This window comes from Oxyura jamaicensis, chromosome Z (assembly GCF_011077185.1).
Source record: "Oxyura jamaicensis isolate SHBP4307 breed ruddy duck chromosome Z, BPBGC_Ojam_1.0, whole genome shotgun sequence".
NCBI classification, from domain to species: Eukaryota; Metazoa; Chordata; class Aves; order Anseriformes; family Anatidae; genus Oxyura; species Oxyura jamaicensis.
Genome location: NC_048926.1, coordinates 44,787,443 through 44,810,586, shown reverse-complemented (window position 1 = coordinate 44,810,586; position 23,144 = coordinate 44,787,443). Strand labels below are relative to the sequence as shown.

General features: G+C 38.8%; 1 protein-coding gene across 4 annotated transcripts in view; it reads left to right on the top strand.

Moving 5' to 3' along the window:
• PTCH1 (patched 1) overlaps positions 1-23,144 on the top strand; it is a 65,895-nt gene that overhangs the window by 16,787 nt on the left and 25,964 nt on the right. For all 4 annotated transcript variants that reach the window (XR_004746103.1, XM_035309716.1, XM_035309717.1 and 1 more), the window contains 12 exons: positions 5,478-5,667; positions 6,936-7,005; positions 7,133-7,224; positions 8,569-8,767; positions 9,361-9,482; positions 11,096-11,243; positions 12,058-12,189; positions 12,508-12,663; positions 13,269-13,367; positions 14,037-14,162; positions 21,089-21,207; positions 22,572-22,971. Coding sequence is in view for 3 of the 4 variants with exons in the window: in XM_035309716.1 (XP_035165607.1) it covers positions 5,537-5,667; positions 6,936-7,005; positions 7,133-7,224; positions 8,569-8,767; positions 9,361-9,482; positions 11,096-11,243; positions 12,058-12,189; positions 12,508-12,663; positions 13,269-13,367; positions 14,037-14,162; positions 21,089-21,207; positions 22,572-22,971 (1,794 nt within the window). In the remaining variant the exon portion in view is untranslated. The remainder of the gene's footprint in view (positions 1-5,477; positions 5,668-6,935; positions 7,006-7,132; positions 7,225-8,568; positions 8,768-9,360; positions 9,483-11,095; positions 11,244-12,057; positions 12,190-12,507; positions 12,664-13,268; positions 13,368-14,036; positions 14,163-21,088; positions 21,208-22,571; positions 22,972-23,144) is intronic.

Here is a 23,144-nt window from a genome sequence, read left to right as displayed (position 1 = left end):
ACCACACTGGGATATAATTGTCGGTCTTTGCTTCTATATGATTACCAAGTCATGAAGGGTTACTGTTTTTTGTTTCTCTTCAGTCCTGTTGTGGCAGTAAAGAATAGCACAAATGGCAGATGTTGCCTTCACTTGGTAATGCTTAGGCAGTAATGTAAGCATCATAACGGTATCTAAACCCCTAAGTATCTGATCTATTAAATAGGGCCTGTATCTTTTGGACATTTTCGGGTCTTCTCATTCATGAAATGAATCCATTGTGCTTGTGCCTATTAGAGGTATGATTTCAGTGCCTTGAGTTGTTGCTGTCAGAAGGCTGGGCAGGAGTGCTCTCATGATACACAATTATAATCCTGGAAAAATGTGCTCACATATGAATACCTTAAGGCCCATAGTCTTCACAGGGGAGGCTTTCCAGAAAATTATAAACCATTCAGGCATGTCAAACTTGTCAAGGAAAAACTTAGGCCCTCAAACCAGTAGACATTTCTGGAAGTCTTGGTTTCCCAAAGTCCACCGCTCCACAATGGGAGGCAAATGCTTTTATCCCAGGTGTTTGGCTCTCAGAAATGTTATTTCTTAGAGAGAGCTTGCTCTCTGCTGAGGTAGTTGTTTTAAGCAAGGTAGCTATTAAATGGTTAATACAGGTAGCATTGGTATCTGAAAAAAAAAAAAGAAAAAGAACAAAACCTCAGACTATATGTTGCAATTCCAGTAACTTGGAATGGGACATTGTAAGATACTCTGAAATAGAAACATTTCGTGCCTTTTGAACAAATGGGCAGTAAATTAGCAAGCAGTGGTTTTTGGCTATCGCTCATCACCTGATTTAAGATCAGTCTCTTCGTGGAGCAGAGGTCAGATTTGCTCCTGAAACTGCTCAGTATGGAAGGGACTGCAGTTCCCAGCAGCAGATTCTGTAGCTCTTTTACAATAAACATGTTAATGTAATACCTCATTAATTTTGAATGCTAATCATGGGGAACGTATAGGTAAGACCGTGACACGTACAGTAGGAATGAATACCTCAGCTGAAGTACTCAGTCACTTCTAAATCGTTGGTCAGTGGAAATCTATCAGAAATCGTGCTGATGAAAACAAATACGGTTTCGTGCTTGTGTTGCGTGAGGGTGCATCAGTACTGTGCAGATGTGTACTGTAGGGAAGGAGGTCTGGTTTTCTGCATGCGTATCACTACGGGTGCACCAGGGCATTTCAGTTTGATGACTGAGACGTGGGGACGGTGACCCAAGTGCTCGGTAGCGCGATACGGGGCCTTCCACCGGCAGGTTGAGGGTTCCGGCTTGCCTCGAGTTAAGGGTGACTAAAACTGGTCAGCTGCCCCATGCTGCTGGGGGAGGGAGAGGTGGTGGTCCTCACATGGCTCATAGCTGACAATTTCTGCTCTCCTCAGGCCCTTCAGAAGGGCAAAGGATTTAGTGCCTCCGTTTAAGCCCGCAGGGAGGTTGAGGAGGAGCAGCAGTGTGCTCAGCGGTCCAGGACGCCGACTGGCTGAAGCCAGCTCTGCCATGCTCCGGTGAAGAGCGAGGAGGGAGGCCTGTGGGTGGGTGTTGTGTTGGTGGGGGCAAGGGGGAGACATTTCCTCTTCTCCAGAAAAGCCACTCGGGTTTTTTCCCGAGAACCACTATTTTGCAACAAAGATGCAGGCAGTAAAGAAGTCCTGTCCTGAACACCAGCCTTGGCTCACATATCTGAGCATTAGAAACCAGTATGTTAACAGAGGTGTGATGCCAGGACACTGATGTTACTATTTTTTCTTGATACTTTCCTCTTCTTCTTGTCAGCTAAATTTTACAGAAGGCAAGGTATCTCATTTCCAGCAGACAGACACCCGGAACCTGTTGACAGCAGTTGAGGGATAGTGTACAAACCACTGCCTTGTGTTACCATTGGCCATGAGACCATGTACCGATCTGTTATTTAAATCTGTGTTACGGCTTGCAGGCATTTGTGCCACCAACTCAGCTGTCTAGGCACTAAATTACAAGAAATCATGCAAGAAAGGACTCAAAATCCATCAAGTGACATTTCATCTATCAAAAAAAGGAGAAAAATGTATGGATTTTGTCACCAGAATGGTAAAGGGAAACAGTTCAGTCTGTCTTCAATATGGAATAAAATGAGAAGCATTTTTACTCAATGTCATATACACGTTTGAACTCGGTAGTGTTTTGAGTATTGCTGTCACCAAATATAAGAAAACAGGGTCCATAAAGGAAAACCACAAAAGACCACCATATTAATCATTGGTTGTTTTTTCCATTACATCATTTGTCCTGTAGCGTGGAAATTGTATGATGAATGTAATATGCTTTTTTTTTTTTTCTTATGAGTATAAGGAATGAGTTTCTGTGGAGTGTGCAAATGTTGAGCACAGTTTTGCATAATTTTAGTACACGATGAGGCTAGAGGCTTTAGATGCATTTCAGTGACATTTCTAGCAGTTTCTTGCCTAGATTTTGGCAGCAGCTGTGGATACATATATGCATTTCAAAAAAGCAAGTAGAGTGAACAACAAAAAACAGTTACTTCTTGTTCAGCTGATTGTGGAGGCTTAAGACCTCTGGGTATGGCAGCCTGCAGAGATCTTTGCAAATTTTCAGTTAAAATAAATGAAATCACAACTGGTAGAAACATACTGTGTTTTGTTTGTTTGTTATCTTCTTGCTCTTTATTTCTTTTGATACACTGAAAGGCCACTGATGTGATCCACTTTGCTTCTGGTCTTGTCCCTTGTGTTTTCACATAGTCTGTCTCTGGCAGTCAGAATTTTCCTCTGCTGTTTAATTTCATAATTTCTTTGTATATGGGTATTATGTTGTATAAAGTAACTATGTTTGCCTGTAGAGTTATCTTTACTCTATTTGGCAGACAAAATGTATGTAATGGACCCGTCAAAAAAAAAAAAAAAAAAAAAAACAATTAAATGATGTAATGCCTTAAGAAGAATGCTGAGCAGATCTATTGTTAAGTTCTGGAATATGTGCCCGTGTTCCTGGATGGTTTTGCTTTTCCTGTTTTGAATGAAAAAGGGGGGAAAAACAGCTTCTGTTCTGATGACTGACTTGTGTGTTGCAGTTTTGATTAGCTAAATCTGCCTTATTCAGTGAAGTTAATGTGGTTTGACAGGACCTTGATTAGGAAGCAATCATTTCTGTTGATAGTAAACAGTTGGTCACTTTCAGCAGAGATAGGAATGCCGTCCTTTGTCTTGAATGACGCATGATTTGTTGGTTTAAGTCCTAGCTAAATTCAAGAGTTAAGTCTGAGCGGAATGGGAGAGAATATAGTACCAGAAGTAGATGTTTATGGTAGACTCCACAGTCCTCATAAAACTGGAGCTTTATTGTCTCGGCTGGCATAGAGACACAAAAGAGGGAGAAAGACATTTTGTCTTCTGAAGTGCTTGCAGCGTAAAGGGCTGCAAATGAAAGCTCTGGTTCCAAGACATACAGGTTAGGATAACTGTGGTCCTCTGCCCCCTGCCCTGTATTTCTCTAAGACAGAGCAGGTTTTATTAGCTTACTGTAGGGTACTGCCCAGAAGGACAGCAGTGGACATGAACATTAGGCCAATTGGGTGAAAGTACTGAAATTCAATAAATTAGCCACACAAAAAAATATAATGAATATGATGCACGGGTGTGCAAACTAACTTCCAGCATGGAGTGATTGTTTAGTTATGGAGGATGCTATTTGACTGGGATTTGCATTTAGCTATGATTTCTGTGCATATATACAGTCAAACATTTGAGGCAAAGTCATAAGTGTTTTAGTCTTTTATTCTTGATATAAATTAGCAAATGTATTTATTTACCAGACATACACAGTAGTAAAAGGGATGATAAGAAGTTATAAAGGGAATCTAGGTGGGGAAGTTGTACATTGCTTTTCATTTTTCTCTTACTGTGAGCTGGCCATTGTTAATGGGTGTAAAGGAGATAATGCCACATGTGACAGGCTGAGAAAATTGAGCTTGGTGGTGAAATACTTATTTTTTCAAAGAATTCTTGATCTAGAGATTAGGTGATGCCTCATGCCAAAACGACAATACAGTTTAATTGTTGAGGGTCTGAATCTGACAGCTTTATCCTTGCAGGGGCCCAGCTTCTTGCTTGGTGGTCCTCTTAACCCTGGGGGCATATTATGGGTGGGTTGAGGGCTCAGCTGATGTAAGTATGTCCCTGGCTTGTTCAGACTCGAGAATGTCATCTCCCACCCTGCCAACTGGTTGCAGATTTGTCTTCCATTATATGGCCTCGGAAGAGATAGATGTACATGTCTAATTTCTGTTCACACTGTTGCAGAGCTCAACTTTGGCAGTAATTCAGATCACCAGTGCCAAGGTGACTGGGACTGAAAAAAATGTAACAAATTAGAGCAGGTCTGTAGCTTGGACTTTGAAGAGCAATAAAGGTAATAAATTGTAAGAGATGGAAACAACATGTTGGTGGTATTCTTGTCCTCCTCATCTGGATGTGGTCTTGATTCAGCTAGTTGGCAGAATTAATTGACCCCTCCTCCCACATGCACTTGTTAGAGAGACTACAGGGGAGGTTATATGAAGTATATGAACTCGAGCTGAATGCTTTTCTGTAAGTGGGAAGATAATTTTCCATTCTTACGTAATATTTTTGGCAAGGCAAATTGAATATGGCTCCCTCTAGAGCATGTCTACTTTGTGGTTTCCCTCTGCCTTTTCCTTTGTTCTTTTTTTTTTTTTTTTAATCATGTGTTGGTATGGAGCACACTGTTCAGCTCATCTGGGTTTAGAAACAGATGTTGTGTACTAATTACCTCCTGCATCACAGCATGTTGTGCAGGTACCAAACTACTAGAGCAAATAGACAATAGACAGTCCTTTCTGCTACATTCAAAACTGTGTCTCTTTATATGTGAACTTTTTTTAAAAAAAATATTTTTTATTTAAGACTGAGAGAAGTATGTGGGTTCACTTACTTTCTCCCTGTTCCATTTTTTTTTTAGTTGAAATGTTCTCCTTCTGCCTTTGCCAAATTATTTAGGAGAAGAGTGTAAATTAAAGCCATTTATCTTGAAATGTGCTATTGGAGCAGACTGTTTATACAAGTGTAAGAAATTGTAACATAGGAGTATTTGGTCTGGTCTGCAAGGAAAAGGTTTTTCTTTTTTCTTCCTTTAAAAAAAAAAAAAAACTTCTTACATAAGGAATATTGGATATAACGTAGAAAAACTGTTTGAGGCTCCAGTTTATGCATCGATATTTTAATGCAGTTGGGGCAATGGTGCTTTTATGAGAAATACAATTCTTGCTGCAGTATTGCTAAAATAAATTTGTTACTAGTTATACTGTGATCAGTTTGAGGTAGAATAGTCCATGTGTGTGGCAGCGTTTTTTTTGACTGGAGAGTGCTCATTGTGTGCATCCTGAATAAGCAATTATCAGCTAATACAAATCTGTTGATTTTTCTCCATCAGTTGGTGGACGAGTGAGCCGGGAGCTAAATTACACACGGCAGAAGATTGGAGAAGAGGCCATGTTTAACCCCCAGCTCATGATTCAGACTCCACATGAAGATGGTGCTAATGTACTAACAACAGAAGCGCTCCGACAGCACCTTGACTCTGCGCTTCAGGCCAGCAGAGTACATGTCTATATGTACAACAGGTAAGGGGAAAAGCAAAAGTTTTCTTGTTATCTGTAACTACTAAAAAGTGGATGCATTCCTCCCCATGTTTTTAAATGGTTAGCACTTCAGAGCCTGTCCCGTAGGACTTTCTGATTTGAACGTCACTCGCTTTTTGGTACTTGACATTGTGGCGTGATAGCAGTGATGAATTGGCTTTTGATAAATAAAATGGGATAAATGGTGCTGGAAGAGATTTAGAAAACGTACCTCTATGAGCAGCTGTACAGTATCCAACACCTGTCTTCAGTAAGGTGTGATGTCTGTGTTCTTAACATAGGACCTTACCTGTGGGATTCCTGATGTTGAAAAGCCTTCCATATTAGAGATGAATTCCTTTGCTGACACTGTCATGAGGCACATAATGTCTGTGAACTCTAGTACGGTTTACTATCCCTTCTAGCGGTTTGGATATAAAGGGAAATGCAGTTGTGTGAGAAGTGGGTGAAATAACAGCTGTTTGGTAATGCAGAGTCATAGTAGAGTTGGCCTTCAGAGTGTCAGTGCACATACTGAAGTATGAGAGTTGCATGTTATCCAACAACAAAAATCATAAAGGTACATCATTGGAGGGTGTCAATTTTGGGCTAGTGAGCTATCTTCCTGAAAATTGGTTCCTTCAGAGTTACTGCTTACATGATGAAGTGTCTGTGGGTGCTTCTGAGGCATGAACCCCAGTATCTTTCAGGACATACCTTCGGCACATCAATGAGTTAATGCCAAGGCTCTAATTATCTCTTGCCTGGCTCCTGCTTTGTTCATAGGTGCTAGAAGTTATGACAACAGAAATTGTAATGCATCCAAAAAAGGAAGGCAGAAATCCTAATGGTTTATTTTCTCCTGCATGTGAGAGTCAGTTAGGAATATGCTAGTCCTCTGAGCCTAAAGACAACTTCTCTCTGAGTTGTGTCATAGAGTAATACCTGAAACCACAAGTGGTCTCATTTATATAAAGCTGGATTTCTGTCCCAGTAAGCAATGTGGGCCATCCTGCTCATCCAAAAGCAGCTCCATTTACAGAGAGTGTTTACAATAACCGAAACATACCTATTCTGTAACTACAAGAAGAAAGGCATTTGCTTTTTATGTGAGGTGTGATTTATCTATGATGAATAAAATTTACTCTCCTCAATGATTTGCTACTTGAGGCCAATGCATGAATATAAGTTGCAATTTTAAAACTGTTACATTTTAAACGTAACTTTTCAGTAATCGTTGAAGAAAAATATGTTATTTATCTTTATTACAGACAATGGAAATTGGAACATTTATGTTATAAATCAGGAGAACTCATCACAGAAGCAGGTTACATGGACCAGGTATGCGTAGCAGGGATTTGGTTACAAGCTTTTTGCATTCTCATGATTGTTTGCTTAGATTGTAGGTTGTATTCTATTAGATGCTGTTCTAGTCTAACTGTGTTTTTACCCCTTCTGATTTTGACAGATCATAGAATATCTTTATCCTTGCTTAATTATCACTCCTTTGGACTGCTTCTGGGAGGGAGCAAAGCTACAGTCAGGAACTGCCTATCTATTGTAAGCACACTTTTGTATAAATTTCTAGTCTGATTTTAATTGTGTAACTATGTATGATTTTGAGTTTTAACAAATAAAAACTTCAGTGTCTCTACAGAAAATATGCATGGATTATTTTTTTCATTTCTTATTCTAGAGATGATTTGTAGGCATTGATTTAATTTCTATCTTATTTTTTCTTCTGCTAGTGTGTAAAAGAAAACGTAAGTTCTGAATCCATGCTTTAAGAATTTTATCCTTTTGGAAATATTTTTTTTTCCCCAATAAATTACAAAAAACATTCCTTAATAAGGAATTTACTCATAAGAAAATATCTTGAGTTAAATCTCAGGTGTTCCTAAGGACCAAAAAACAAATCTTTTGCTTATGAGATCATTAAAGAAACTATATATAGTATCTTTTGTGGGTGGCTTCTCACAATTCAGAAGTGTGATATTATAAGCCCTGAATCCTTCAAAGAGTTAATTGTTAATCGGTGCAGGCATTTCTGTTAATTATGCAAGAGTTAGCATTTGAGTTATTGTTTCTGTCCTGGTTTGCATATCTCTGTAAAAGCAATTTGCAATGGCCATCTCGTAACCTTTAGTGTACAGTTTTAGATGGGGAAATAAGGGGGTTTGTGTTTTCTGGTTGGGAGATTCGGAATAATGACTTAAGCCTGGTTAAGCAGATACAGTGTGGTTTGAACCACAGAATAAGGCAGCCAAAAGCCTTTCTAGTCTGTCAACATCACAAATTCAGAAGTGGGGGGTGGGAGACGTGACAGTGATAGTGGTGACAGCCATAGTAGCAGGAAAGCTTGATGGTTGATAGTCAAGCTGCCAAGGCATTTGAAGGAGCACAGCATTGTTATAGATAAACAAACATCAGCTTTATTGATTGATTACATCTGCAAGATGATTATTATAGTAACAAGAAGTAATCTGATACTATGAGAAATGCTTTCTTTCCTCAGCCCCCTCTGTTCTTTCCCACTCCCCTCCCCCTAATTCTTTAAAGCAGCAGTTGGCTCCTTTTTTGTTATTAGGTGCTTGATAATTTGTTTTGCTTTTCTTGCAAATGGGAGTATTTTTAACCTGTGAATATTCCCTTTGATATAATAACTTCGTAAGAACTGAGCATTTTTGTTAGAATTACAACAGGGTTACAAGAAAAGTACATAAAACAAAAGTGCAATTAAAACACACCTTATGCTAAACGAAACAACCTTACCAGTAAGCGTTATAGATTGTAACTGAAAATGGCTCAGTTATTTGTGCAAATATGAATTTTTCAAGTATGCTTGTTTCAGTACTTCTTTTGTCTTCCATTTTTTAAATCATTTCTCCCTGATTCCTCTTGCAGAGGAAAGCCTCCTTTGCAGTGGATCAACTTTGACCCCTTAGAATTCTTGGAAGAGTTAAAGAAAATAAACTACCAAGTGGAGAGCTGGGAAGAAATGCTGAATAAAGCAGAGGTTGGTCATGGTTATATGGATCGACCTTGCCTGAATCCTGCTGATCCTGATTGCCCAATCACAGCTCCCAATAAAAATTCCACCAAAGTAAGTTTTCCTATCCTTTTGTGTATCTGTTAATGGGAGGAGGGACGCAGGGAAGAGGGAAGAAGGTACCAAGCAATATGTAGGTCATATTCTTGACTGACGTCATTTTTCAGTTCCTGTTATTTGCTCCTAGCCCAGACTCTCTAACTTTCCATCATTCGGCAATGCGATACTTAATCCTGCTTATTTATAGTGAGAGTACAGTTGTCAGCTGCTGGCCCAGCATGGCAAAGTGGTGATGAGGCACTTTGCACACTTAATGTATCAGACAGAGATAGCCATCACTGGAATACAGTTCAACTGCTCTCTACACTCACACCATGCAGCATAGCCTTCCTTCAGGGAGGGCCAAGTTTGTTGACATTTGTGAAGAATTTGAAGTACTGAGCCCCAGTTTTATATATCTGTCCCTCAGGCAGGCTTTGGAGAAGATGCTGTTTGGTCACTTGATCTGTTGAACACATTTGTCTTTGTGGACCTCCTACGCTGGTATCTTTAATATCAGTCACTGTGATGCACAGGGTGTTGAGTTAGGGTGTGACTTTGTCGGAAGTTATGCAACCGCTTAATTGCTTCTTTATCACTTTTTCTAGCCTCTTGATGTAGCCCTTGTTTTGAGTGGTGGATGCTATGGACTGTCAAGAAAATACATGCATTGGCAGGAAGAGTTGATTATTGGTGGTACAGTCAAGAACAGTTCTGGTAAACTTGTCAGGTAAACAAACAAATGGTAAAAGAAAATTTTAAGGTTTTTCCCCATTGGGGTTTGTTTTTTGGGGCATGGGGGGAGGATCGTGCAAAATCAGCTGCCTTTCATGTATATTATGAACTGTTGTTCAGGAGGATACGCCTCAAGAGAACAGAATTTAAAAGAGTGATTGGTCAATTCTTTAAGGAGGTGTCATTGCTTCTTGCTTCTGACCTCAGAATGATAATGTACATTTCTCAGAAAAAAGGTTTTTTCCTGGCAGCTTTTGTTGTTTAGCATGTATGCATAAAGCATTGAGCAGTGAGTGTTTAAAGCACTGAACAACTTTGATCATGTTTTGAAATATGATCAAAGGAAAATGGGGAAGAATAATATGGGTAATGTGCTCATACATATAACTTTTCTCAGAATTCAAAAATCTCCACTAAGCTTTTTGTTAAGACTCAATATGCAGAAAAGTCTATTCTTTATGTTACCACATCCTGAATACATTTTTGACTGATAAAACCCTTTGTTTCAGACCTCTTGAAGAAGTCATGGAACACTGGATTTCAGTGGGGGGAAAAAGTGTGAGAGAGCTGTTCTGAAAAATATAGGACACACTAAGCTAAATGAAGCATAATTCTCCCATATTTAATAGAGAGAACTTTTTCTATAACTTTTGATATGGATTTTGATATTTTTTTTTTACATTGACACTAAACATGAAGGTTTATTTCTTGCAATAAGTCTTTCAAGTAGAGTCATAGAATAGCCTGGGCTGGAAGGTACCTTAAATATCACCCAGTTCCACCCCCCTGCCATGGGCAGGGACACCTCCCACCAGACCAGGCTGCCCAGAGCCCTATCCAGCCTGGCCTTGAACACCTCCAGGGATGGGGCATCCACAGATTCTCTGGGCAACTTGTGCTTGTGCATCACTACCCCTACAGTGAAGAATTTTCTGCTAACCTCTATAGAATCATAAGAATATACTTAGCCAAAGAATTTATGTAGCCAAAGAACATATTCGTAGTGAAAAATAAAATAGTTCCTTAACGTTCTAAGATTGTTGGATACAGTTGCATACTGTGGAAAGTCAGGATACATAATTGCCATTGTATACTCCTCAAAGCTTGTCAGCCATCAGGAGTTTAATCTGGTATTTCTCTCCAAGGGTTGAAAAAAAAAATACAAAGGTCTTCAAATGACAAATTGCCAACAGCATTTACAGAATCTTATCGAAATAGCTGTTCCTGTGGCCTCTTCACAGTAATCTGTCTGTTAATTGTGATCCTTACAACTGATTTACAGGGTTACATTCTTTGGTTACAAAACCTATATTCCCCTCCCCCCCCCCAAAAAAAAAAAACAACAAAAAAAAAAAAAACAGCAAAACTATTGTTAACTTCAGGGAAAACAGATTTAGCCTCAATACTGCATAGAGCAGTACAGCTGCACCAGATACATAGTAGAATAATTATACTCTGTTCAATTTTAATATGAACACGTGCCCTATAAAATCAAGAACTCCTGCAAGCTCCTATTAGGCACTCGTTTGGGTTTTCATGCCATGAAAATAATTTCCTGAAAATGCTTATTTTATGCCTCTTCTCCTCTCATTTCTCTCCATGTTACAGTGCCCAGGCTTTGCAAACCATGTTTCAGTTAATGACTCCTAAGCAAATGTATGAACACTTCAAGGGGTATGAATATGTTTCACATATCAACTGGAATGAGGATAAGGCAGCAGCAATTCTGGAAGCCTGGCAGAGGATGTATGTTGAGGTAAAACTGAAAATAACCTAGAATGCTGTACTATAAAATCTTACGGAGATCCACATCTCCTTCTCACAGCTTTTTACAGTATTGCTTCAGGGAAGATGCTTAACTAAAACTGAGTTTTTGCCTCTTGGCTTTAAAGATGATTTATTCTCTTTTTAATTGAGAAGCTGCTTGGTTATTCAGATATGAAAAGCCACAAAGTCTTTGCAATTTGCTCTCTCGCACATTTCTGCTTTGCTGAGAGTGAGAAGGAACTGAAGAGCTGCTTGGAATTCAAAAGCAATTGGTTGGCGTGATTATTCTAAAGGTGTCTGGAAAACATTAGCTAGCCGTTGAGTGCTCTCCCAGCAGCAGCCCGGGTGGGGAGGCCATGTGACAGTGCCTGGCCTTTGTGTCCCAAACTCTGACCTCCACTGTGCTGCTTCTGACCTCTGTGAAATGTCCAGGCAGAGGGGGAGAGAGGAGTACCCTGAAGAGCGTGCTGGCCTTGGATTAAAGGCAAAACTCATACAGCAGCAAGCCAGTGCCAGAGTTACAGAAAGAAGAAACCTGTACACTTCAGCATTTAAATTAAATGTTTGAAGTGAGCTGCGAATGCAGTAGCCTTTCCTGAAGGATGCAAATTCTTTTTGATAAGGTGTAGCTTGCAGGAAATAATTATAAAATATGCTTGTTTCGTACAGCATCAGTGAAATCTCCTGTGTGAGGTGTGTGTGCTTTAACAGGAACATAAAGGCTAAAGCAGTTTCAGATGCATGCTGTAGAAAATGGTAATTTTTCTAATTAGTCACACCAAGTTTTGTTTCTCTTTTCATAGGTTGTTCATCAAAGTGTTGCACAAAACTCTACTCAGAAGGTGCTTTCTTTTACTACAACCACCCTGGATGACATCCTGAAGTCATTTTCTGATGTCAGCGTCATCAGAGTAGCTAGTGGCTACTTACTAATGGTAATAAAACAAATTAGATTTATTTATTTGTCTATGGTCGTAGAGCATGGCTTAAATATCCACTTCATTGTTACAAGTCAGTAGTCCAGAACATTGTTTGAATACTTAAAAAACCCCACCCTTACAATTCGTAAACATTTGCTTCAGTGTTGTCATCTGTTCCTCTGTGTAATGTCTAATATGCCTATTTAAAAGTGCCTGTAACAAAGTGTATTTGGGGAAGAGGGCGGGTAGCTGCTGGAGAAGAATCCACTCTAATATTTTGCTTTTTTTTTTTTTTTTTTTTTTCCCCCCATACCCCCCCACCCTTCCTTTCAGCTTGCCTACGCCTGTTTAACAATGTTGCGGTGGGATTGTGCCAAGTCTCAGGGTGCTGTGGGGCTGGCAGGAGTCTTGCTGGTTGCTCTCTCAGTGGCTGCAGGATTAGGCCTGTGCTCATTGATTGGAATTTCCTTTAATGCTGCCACAACTCAGGTATTCAGGAGCCACGAGTCTGACGTTATGTTACTAGTACTTCATTACTGAATGAACACAACTGAATCTTTGAGGAAAAAAAGCTGCCAAAGTATTTTGATTTTAGATTTTATTTGTTCCTTTCTCCTATCTCATAGCTTGTGCTGTGAGAGATTAAGTAATGATGATGTCAAATGATATTAAAGAAAAAGGCAGGTATCCTTTAGTTTGTATAATTACTAGATTCTGAGTTTGTTTTTCTGTGTCTCAATACAAGTGGAGGTATCTGGCCGAGCATAAGAAGCTGCAAGTTTTGCCTTTGTATCTGAATATATCAGGATGTTATATTTTGAAAATAACTTGAAATATTATCTGATACTGTTTACCCAAAGCTCAAATTACTTTTAGTGAGATTTTGTGCCTGTAAACAGCATACTGGAAGTTCTTGAATGTATTTCAGAATAAAAGTTCATAGCTATATTGCATCCTTTTCATTTTCATTTTACCCTTGGATATGGGTTCAGAGTGTAATGTTAAAGTTACTTTAATTAGCCATGTAACGACTAGCTGCATGGTAGACTGTAAAACAACCTTCTTGTTTTTCTTTGCTTTGTTTCTCCCCCAAGGTTTTGCCTTTTCTTGCTCTTGGAGTTGGTGTAGATGATGTTTTCCTTCTGGCACATGCGTTCAGTGAAACAGGGCAGAATAAGAGAATTCCATTTGAGGTAATGACAACATGGGGAGTTGGGGTGAAAATAGAAGAAAAGGCTTCATATAGGAAAAAGATATTTTATCCCTAATTAGTAATAATTAAAACACACACACACACACACACAAAAAAACACCACTTTTTTTTTTTTCCCTAGAGATCTTTTCCTGATTTGTGTAATACAAATTCTGCCCAAAATTTTTGTAGAAGTCAATGTAAATTTGGGAACATGCTCAAATGTGAGTCAGACGTTAAAATGATGAGTGTTTTTAATAGAAGAGCACAAACATTTTAGGGTGAAAAAAAGAGAAGGAAAAAAGAATATATTTGTATTATATTACCTTTATTTATTTGTTATGACCTTTAACTTGAGATTTTACTTTTTTTTCTGTTTTTCTTTACTGTTACTTACAGTTGACAATGACATTACAAAGCATAACATATTCATATTATAATATCTAAGATGTCATCACTTCTGTGATCTTTTCCTTTCAGTGACCTTTTTTCTCCTGGACAGTATAGTTACTATATTTTTTTATCAAAATACTCTGAAATGCACACTTGTATTCAGAATTCCCTGTAATAGTTTTTCACTGTTACTGTGTTATATCTGTAGGATGACCCCTTCATTTGCTGGACATCACCTTATTCACATGACTTCTAAGATACACCGTTTGTTTTGCAGGACAGAACAGGTGAATGTTTGAAGCGAACAGGAGCAAGTGTAGCCCTTACATCTATCAGCAATGTTACTGCTTTCTTTATGGCTGCCTTAATCCCTATTCCTGCTTTACGAGCATTTTCACTCCAAGTAAGTTTATGTGCTGTTCTGTTAGCTGTTGTAGATTAGTCCCATTACGGGACTAATGATGATACCTGCTAGTGATTGTAGTGAAGTCCGTGTTCAGTGCTTCTGCAGTTCACTGAACCAGTGTGTGATCACTGTCTACTATCGATCTGGGTAATAACAACAGCTGTCTGCCCTTGATTGTGCTCCTCCCATCTCTCATGCCTGGAGTCTCTTGCATCATATTGGCAGGTGAAAGAACACCCTGTCCCGCCACAACTGGGTTGAGTGCAAAAACCAAGATGTGTGCATCTAAGCAGAAAAAAGCCACCAGAAAGATTTGCATTCTTATGGCAGTTGAGAGCATTGGACTGTCTTTTAGTGTATACTGTAACATTTCTAAGTAGAAATTTTAATCCTTTAATTCAGGTTTGTCGAATTTGCTGCTTTTCAGAACTACAACCGAAGTTCAGTGACAGCAGCGAGAATGCATTTGCGTATTAATTTTTACTAAAACTTCTTCGTACTGCCTTGTTCCCAGTGTAATTTTAACAAAGCCATGGAGAAAACTTCAATAATTTTATATTCCAACTGCTTTGAGAGAAAATGTGAATTTTATGTGCTGAACCATGTATCGCTCTCTCTCCCTTTTCCTCTGTCTTCTTTTATTTGTTTGTGATAATATAACTTTAGGAAGATGAAATATTAAGGGTGCTGAGGAAAGGTTCCTTTACAAGCAAGGGCGCTTTGTGAGGTTCCCATCAGACACTGCTTTGACACACAAACAATTTATAGCACTGTCTGACCCTGGTGCAGAGCAGGCAAACCATACTTTTTCAGTAGCCATTTTTCTCCTGATGTAGCCTTGTTCTTCAGTCATTTTTCATTCTCCTTGAGCCCTTGGCTACCCAGAGGAAGCAAGGGCTGCAGTTTTTCTTAATACATGTTGCAGTTATTGCTATTTTCCAAAATTTAGGTATGCTTTCGTTAAGCTGTAAAATAGTAAACTGTTTATGATTGCAGCTACATGACCAATAATAAATCATGTAACACTTTTTTCTCAATAGGCAATTTGATAGTGAATAATAGAGGAAGTAAAGGCCTCGTTGGTTTGCTGCACAGTTGAGAAACAGCTATCTGCGTCAACTAAAACTAGAGCTTTGGTTCTGAATGGTTAGCAATATTTAGTTCTGCAGACTTGCCAAAACCTAGATGTCTATTCTTACAGGCAATGTTACAGTGAATTATTTTATATTATGGCAAAGACCAGTCTTCAGATGTGAAATATTTTTGAAGTGTAGTACTTCTTGTTTTGGAAGAAGTGTTTTATGTCTTTTAAATCTGTGGCCCAAAATCAAGCATCCAACATGTGCCTTAAGCAGTTAACAGGATGCTGGAGATCTTCTCTAACAACCTGAGAAGTCTTGTTTTCCTATTGCCTAGCTTCTTAGTAACCGTGTTTTGCAGAAGTTACTTTAGCTTAAACATGTCTTGTAAAAAGTACTCAACAGAGATTGGCTATTTTGACCTAAACATACTGCTAAGCTGTCAAGTGAGAGCTGCCAAAATTATTTTTTTTCTTCTCTGATGAAATTTTGCTCAGCCTGTCTCTGTTCTCATTCTTCACGTCAGAACATGACAGGTTGCCTTGGGAAAATAAATGGCGACAACAGCTGTAAATGTAATCTGAATGTAAGTTAGATACACTTTTCCTAGAGTCTTCTTGCCTGCTGCCACCATGTAGGCTGAATCAGTGGAAGTTAAGAATATCCACTAAACAAAATGACAAACAAAAAGTGCTCAATGAGATTTCAACATATTCCTGTATGAACATGTTGATGTTATTCAGAACAAAAACATCGCGATCAAAGTTCTTCTTAAGGCAGTGATTAATATGGAATTTATGTGTAGGAGCACTTGGATGTTCAGAAACCGATGTTTGAGTTGCTCAATCTTTTCTCACTTGCATCTGTAGTCTGTCTTTGGTCACAAAAAGCAATGCCACACATGTATATTAAAGGTGCAAAAAAGTGCAAAAAATGGGTAGCTGGAGACCTGTACTGAGGATTTATTGGAAACAGAGCAACATATGTAGGTAAGCTAATATGACATCCCCAAAGCATCTGTTACTTGTTCTGTCCATCTTCACCAGGTAAAGTCAGCAGTAGGTGATGCATTAATTATGGCATTCAGAATCAGATAACCATGGCAGGTTTTGGTGGGTGGTCTGTATTTATATACAGATTTCTTTATTTACAGTCTTTTTCCTCCCTCTCCCTCTTACTCAGCCTTGTTTAAACAAGGACTCTGCTGTCTTTGATAGCTCCCTAGCAAGACTTAGAACGCAGTGAAATATTGCAGTTACTTTTCACAGATGCTGCCTTCTTCTCATCTAGATAGCGAATTTTTAACAGATGGGCTTAAAAAAGGATTGCTCTTGACCTTATTTTGCTCTTCATACACTTCCCTTAAGACATTGCAAGATAATTGTCAAAGTTTCCATAACTTTTGAGGCCCAGTATCTGTAAAATAACCCAGCTGCTGAAGGAGAATAAATGGTTTCCTGCATGTCCAAGTCCAACTTTTATTTAGAAACTCACATTTTACATATCAATGCTTTGTTCTTTGTCAGCTTCTGTCCTGTTCTGCTAAAGCAGTTCATTGATACCTCTGAGTTGTTCATTTGCTTCACCGAACTCAAGCACTGCAAGTTTGCTGCTGATTTTGGAGTTCACTAGGGTCAGCAATTGCTCAGTTAGAAAAAATGGAAATTGGTCATTTTGAAAGTGAGATTTTAGAAAATGAATTCTGTTATGTGGATAGAGACTATTTTAGTTTTTTTAACATTTGCATTTTTTTTTCATGTATTCATCTCATTACCCCCTTATTTAAGCAGTTTTAGGCTCTGAGAAGCTTCATGTATCCCAGATATTCAGTCCCAAGAATAACCCGTAGGAGAGTGCTCAGGACTGAGAAGGAGTAGGTTCTGAATTTTCAGAAGCATGTCATCTCTTAAAATTGGGAGTTAGGTGGAAGAGAGGTTACCAAATAAATCCACTGAAAGTGTTTGAAATTTGCTGTAGGAATGTCTTAAATATAGTACTTTTTTTTTTTTTTAAGTGTAAACAAAGGAGGCATGGTAGAATGCAACTACCACTGGTCTGAATTCTATCCTCAGACAGAATATTCAGACACCTTTGTGGAATAAATTCTGCCCGAAAAAAGAGAAGGCATGGTTTCATAAAAAATTCACATAACTTTTCTTGCTTACACCACAAACTTCCTCCCCATCAACAGAGGACTGGTGTAGATTTAGTAATGAGCAGAAGTGGAACTTTGCCCATTAAGTCTTAGCAGTAACTTTTTCCCTTACAGTAAGAATGACAAGTTAATTTAATTTTATTTTATTTCATAAATGTAAAAGTGCATTACCAGGTGCTGGCGGTAGGTTTGTGGACAGAAAGAATGTAAGTTTTTAAGCTCATTCAATTATCTTACTCTGTTGAAGCTGTTTGTCCCCCTCCTTTTACCCACATCTTTTAGCTTTCCCTGCTCCTGACATGAGAATTTAACAAGCAAAATTAAAGCCTAAGGGGAAGGGAAGGGGGGGGCGCAGGAGGGGGAAGTGAGTCTGTATGCTGTCAGGAGGGAGTTGCAGATAGGCAGCAGTGGGGTGGAAGTTTCCCTGACAGACCTCCTCGTCTGTTCATCACCTCTGGCTATACAGCACACCCATTCTCCTTGGGTGGGCTGCCAGGAATGGCAAATAGCAGCACATACCTTCAGCAGGGCCCCAGCCTACCAGCTTGGCTGCCTTCTCCCGTGCTGCCTCCAGCACAGACTGCCATTCTTCTGTCTCAGTTAACAGTTGCAGCAGCAATCATATTTTTAGTCTGTGCATTATGAAAAGATGCAAAATCAGAGCAGGTTTCTCAGTGTTTTTCCCAATAAATGGATTTTTTTTGTAATTCCTTCTGATCTCGTTTCATTGAATGCCCTCATTTACCACCCTTGGGTAGACCCCATTTTTCTCCCTCTAGTACTAATCTTACCTTTGTTGGTTTCTCAAGAAGAAAGTCTAACGCCCTTTCCCCTTGCATTTGATCATTTTTCTATTAAGTGGCTGAGCAGATATCCAGTTCTGAAAAATCCTAAGCATGCTTTCAGCATGGGTATTGCTAACAGATTGCCTATACTCTGGAAGCTCTGCTACCACAGATTTTTGTTGGTGTTTGTGCAGTGAATGTAATCATTACAGATAGGTGATGTTGCCGTGATCACCTTTTTCACATCTTCCCATTCCCAGCCATCAGGGAAGGGGAGGTAGTAGCTAATGCTGGGATACTGGGATGGGAGGTAGTAGCTAATGCTTCACCTTCATAGACTGGGTCACCCTCAGCAGATCAACCATCCCTCTCTGCTTGTCCTACCTTGGTCTACTCTGTGTGGTGCTATTCCAAGTGCCCCTGGAGCTGGGGATGTGCAGCAGGAAGTGGGAGCAGGATCTGCTCCACCTTACCAGGTGTAGGGTGACTTTTGCTGAGCCAACAAATAAGAATTAGTAGAAGAACAATATTTCACCTGTTTTATTCAACTGTGAAAACTGAGCATTGGTGCAACCTTGAAATGCTGGTGAGGTGGGTGAGGGAGAGAAAGCCTGCGATATATATAGGAAGTGTGGTGTTAAGCTCTAGCAATATGCTTAAATACAAACTAGAACAGAGATGGTTGTTTACAAATAATTGACTTGCAGAGTTAGTACTTTGACATTGGAAAATCTAGTTAAATCTAGAAGATATACCATGCTAATAGGTAGATTTACTAGTTGTAGTTGGAATAGTTTTGATTCTTCCTTAAAAAAAACATGTGAATATAACTTAACTGTAATGGTAATGGCATCTCTGCCATACACTTAAGTATTAGTTCTCAGGTTTAGTGGCATTTAAGATTCAAAGATGTTGGGGTCTATACAGGGAACTGGTAAGGCATGAGCTATTTGTAGAAGTTTACTGGGAAGGATTGGAGGACTTAATGTTAGTTTTTCAGCCATGCAGGAGGAAGTAAGAACTCGAGTCAGGCCTCAGCTGAGGTTTTTGAACATCTCAGTAAAATTTAGCTGATAGAAGATCTTTGTTAGACACAACTAATTATTCATGTGATAACGTGTGACTGAACTTTCTCTGGTTTAGCAGCAATAAAGGGAGTGTTTGTATGAACTGGGTCCAGCAAACACCTTGCTTGCGACAACAGCTATTTGTTTTTTTCTGACAGTTTCAGTTTATTCTGGAGAGGATCAAAAAGAAATTGCTTTATCTCAGAGTCTTGGCTATGCCCTTACATACCTTTCTATTCATAAAACATTAAATAGTTATTGGGTCTTTTCTCTTTAAGATAGTTAAGTGCTAATTAGGTTTTAAGTACTAGATAAACTCTGATCTAGTAGTTATTTCTACAGACAATCAGCAGGACCAAAATTTTACTTTAAGCTGGCTGGAGACAACAAAAAAGAAACACCAGTAAACACCACTTTGGTGTACAATATGTTTATGATTGAAGTAACAAGAAAATATTTACATAACTGATACTGTCATTCTCAGAAAACTAAAAATAGTACCTAGTCTTTTAGTCACACTTCACAGCTTTATAACTCTCAAAATCATTAAGTAGGTTGATATATTGATTTTCAAAGGTAAGGGAAAAATCAAAATTGCATAATTCAGAGACACGGAAGTCACGAATTTTTAAAATATGAACATATATTCAGCTGCCAATTTTGAGGCCTGATTTTTCAACATCAAAACCAGACATTTATTTATTTTGGAAGAAGGAGGGCATGTTTATGTCAGGTCCACCACTTCCTTCTCATAGCCCAACTTTAGCTCTTTTTTTTTGACTGCTAGTTTGTATGGTTTCCCCAGTATGAAACTGGGCTGCTTCTGAGATGCCCATTGCTTGTTTTAATGGATAAAATACAATGATTTCATTTTTTTTAACCTGGTGATGACTCAATACACTTTTTTTTTTCAGTGTGTCTCCTACACTACTGTCTTCCAGTCCCATCTGTGCCCATCTTCCCCTTTTTGAGAGCTAGTTCTCTTAGCAATTCTGCATTGCAAATAAATGCTGTTAATAATAAGAATGATAGAAGGTGTACCACATGTGTTTATGGAGATTCTCTGTGAATCTCTGTGTGGGAAGGGTGTGAAGTATGGTTTGAAGGTGGGTGTGCAGGGAGTTTATTTTTTTCTTTAAATAATATTCACTTTACAAATTACACCAAGTATTCTTCCAATTTAGGATGTATTCTTCAATTTTAGACTCCTTTTGGTAGCCTTGGTCATTAATCAAGTTCCGTTACGCATGTTAATGCATTGATTTACTATGCGTTGTTAAATTAATTTTGGTTCTTCTTTGAAAATAATAGCAGATAATCCCAAATGTTACTCTTTCTGGCTAGACTTTTAAGTACATCAAGTGCATAATATTAAGCTAAATAGAACAGTTTCATTAAAATTTGATTAAACCTGTATTTCATTACTGATTTAATGAATTCAGTCCTTCTTCCAGCTTTGCTTTTGCTTCCTTTTTTCTTTTTTTACCGTGAGACTCTGAATAGGGCACAATCTCATACCAAGGTGTGGTGATTAACAAATTAACTTTGTTTTTCTGCTTTAAAAATCACGGTGCAACCACATCTTCAGGCACAGACATATTAAAATATAAGAAGTTTAATGTTAAATTAATTAACTACAGTAGTACTACCACAATGGCACTAGAAAGTGAAAATACACCTCCCAGTTCCCTCAGGGAGAAGTCTGAAAGCATCTGACAGGTTGGATATGATAAATGGGTGGATAGATGAGAACTGAAAGGAGGTTTTACGCTTTGTAAAGGAGATGCCCTACATGGAACTTAGTAACGACACTGCTTCTCTTATGATTGATCTCTAGGCAGCAGTTGTGGTGGTATTCAACTTTGCTATGGTTCTGCTGATATTTCCTGCTATCCTGAGCATGGACCTTTATCGTCGAGAAGACAGGAGGCTGGATATATTCTGCTGTTTCACAAGGTGAGAACGTGTGACAGATGGGCAGATGAGGTGTGTCCTTTTTGTGGTCAACAGTCAATGCCACTGTTGCCAGTCAACTCCGTGGTCGATAGTGGGAGTTCACTGCAGCAGGGTCTGTACGTTAGTGTCATGGTTTTATTTCTAGTGACTAAATTGTGTTTGCTACCATGGTTTCTACCTGAGGGAAAACATTAAAATAAGTCTGTCTGTCTCTCTCTCTTCTCACCTTGAATCATCTTTGCTTTTCACACTCACCTAGGAGCAGACACAGTTTGGCTTTTTCATTCAGATACCAAAGAGAGAAAGCACGTTCCTAAATTTGTTTCTGCAGGAGTGGTTAGAAGAGAGAACTGATCACAAGAGAGTAGTCGTGCTTTTTGTTTCTGATTCAGTCATATTTCCACTGGATGGCTTAATGCACTTGAATTTTGGAAGCCTAATTCCTAGAAGTAGCAGACAACCAGGCTTTCCCTTTAGTCCCTCATCTACAGTTGTGCCAAGTGTATCAGAATTTGGGCCCATTTAGATAAGAGGCAATTCAGTTAATGTTTTGTTTAGGCAAGCAACATTCTGAATTCCTAATTTTTTGGTGGATTTGTTCACTTGATGAAAAATATCTGATAGTGTTTTCTGTCGTTAATTTGTCATTTCTTATTAAAGGAAGAGGTTTGTCTCTGGTATTTTTTTTAGTAAACTAGGGATATGTAAGATTCTTGCATGGACTAAAACAAAGGGAACGCTTCAAAGAAATACTTTTGTAATTTTGTCTCTTCGTGTAGCCCATCCTTCCTGGAAATTAATCCTTGCATGTGTTTACTTCATTTTTAAAACATTCAGTGAGTGTATGGCAAGTGGTTTCAAGCTGCCTCCCAAAAGTCTGAGATCTTATCCAGAAGGCCCAAATATTATTTAACAGTTACTTTAATAGTTCCAAACAGAAGAACTCAGTATGTCATGTGTTTACATTTTGATCTAAATAGCTTAATTCTCAGCATGGGCACATGGATGCAAACTCACACACGCATTGTGCATTCAGACCGTGCGTGACTACCTAGCTATTGGCCTGATTAGCATGTGTAATTAATGGAGTTATATGAGTTGATGTCAATGTCTTCAGACAAATACTGGTTCCTTTTTTGCTGAGCACAAGAAACGTGCGCATATTGTCTGAGGCCTGCAATTAGAACCATGTCTAAGAAGCGTCTGCACATAGAGGTGCAGAAGAAAAATTTATGTCAAAGCACGATGCTTAATTAATTTAAACCATCTAATAGTAGTAGAAGCAGTTTCAGGCAGAAGCAGATTATCCAATCTAGTCTGATTAAAATAAAGATGTGAACAGATGTTTTTCTTTTCTCTTACAGTCCGTGTGTCACTAGAGTGATTCAGATTGAGCCTCAAGCATATGCGGAAAATGACAATACTTGCTACAGTCCTCCACCCCCGTACAGCAGTCACAGTTTTGCACATGAAACCCAGATTACAATGCAGTCTACAGTGCAGTTGCGCACAGAATATGATCCCCATACGCAGGTGTACTACACCACAGCAGAACCCCGCTCAGAAATATCTGTACAGCCTGTGACAGTGACTCAAGATAATCTTAGCTGCCAGAGCCCAGAAAGCACAAGCTCGACGAGGGATTTGCTTTCCCAATTTTCAGACTCCAGTATGCATTGCCTTGAGCCACCCTGTACAAAGTGGACACTCTCAACTTTTGCAGAAAAACATTACGCTCCATTCCTCCTGAAACCAAAAGCTAAGGTAACCAGAGAACAATTTACCTGTTTCTCAAAAATGGACTTCTGCCTTGTCTATCTAGTAAGAAAATTATCCTGACAGTAATAATAAATATAAGGAATAAATAGAATTATTTTGGAATAATGATTCATAATAATTTAAAGCTATATTCATACGTTAAAATTTTATCTTGCGAG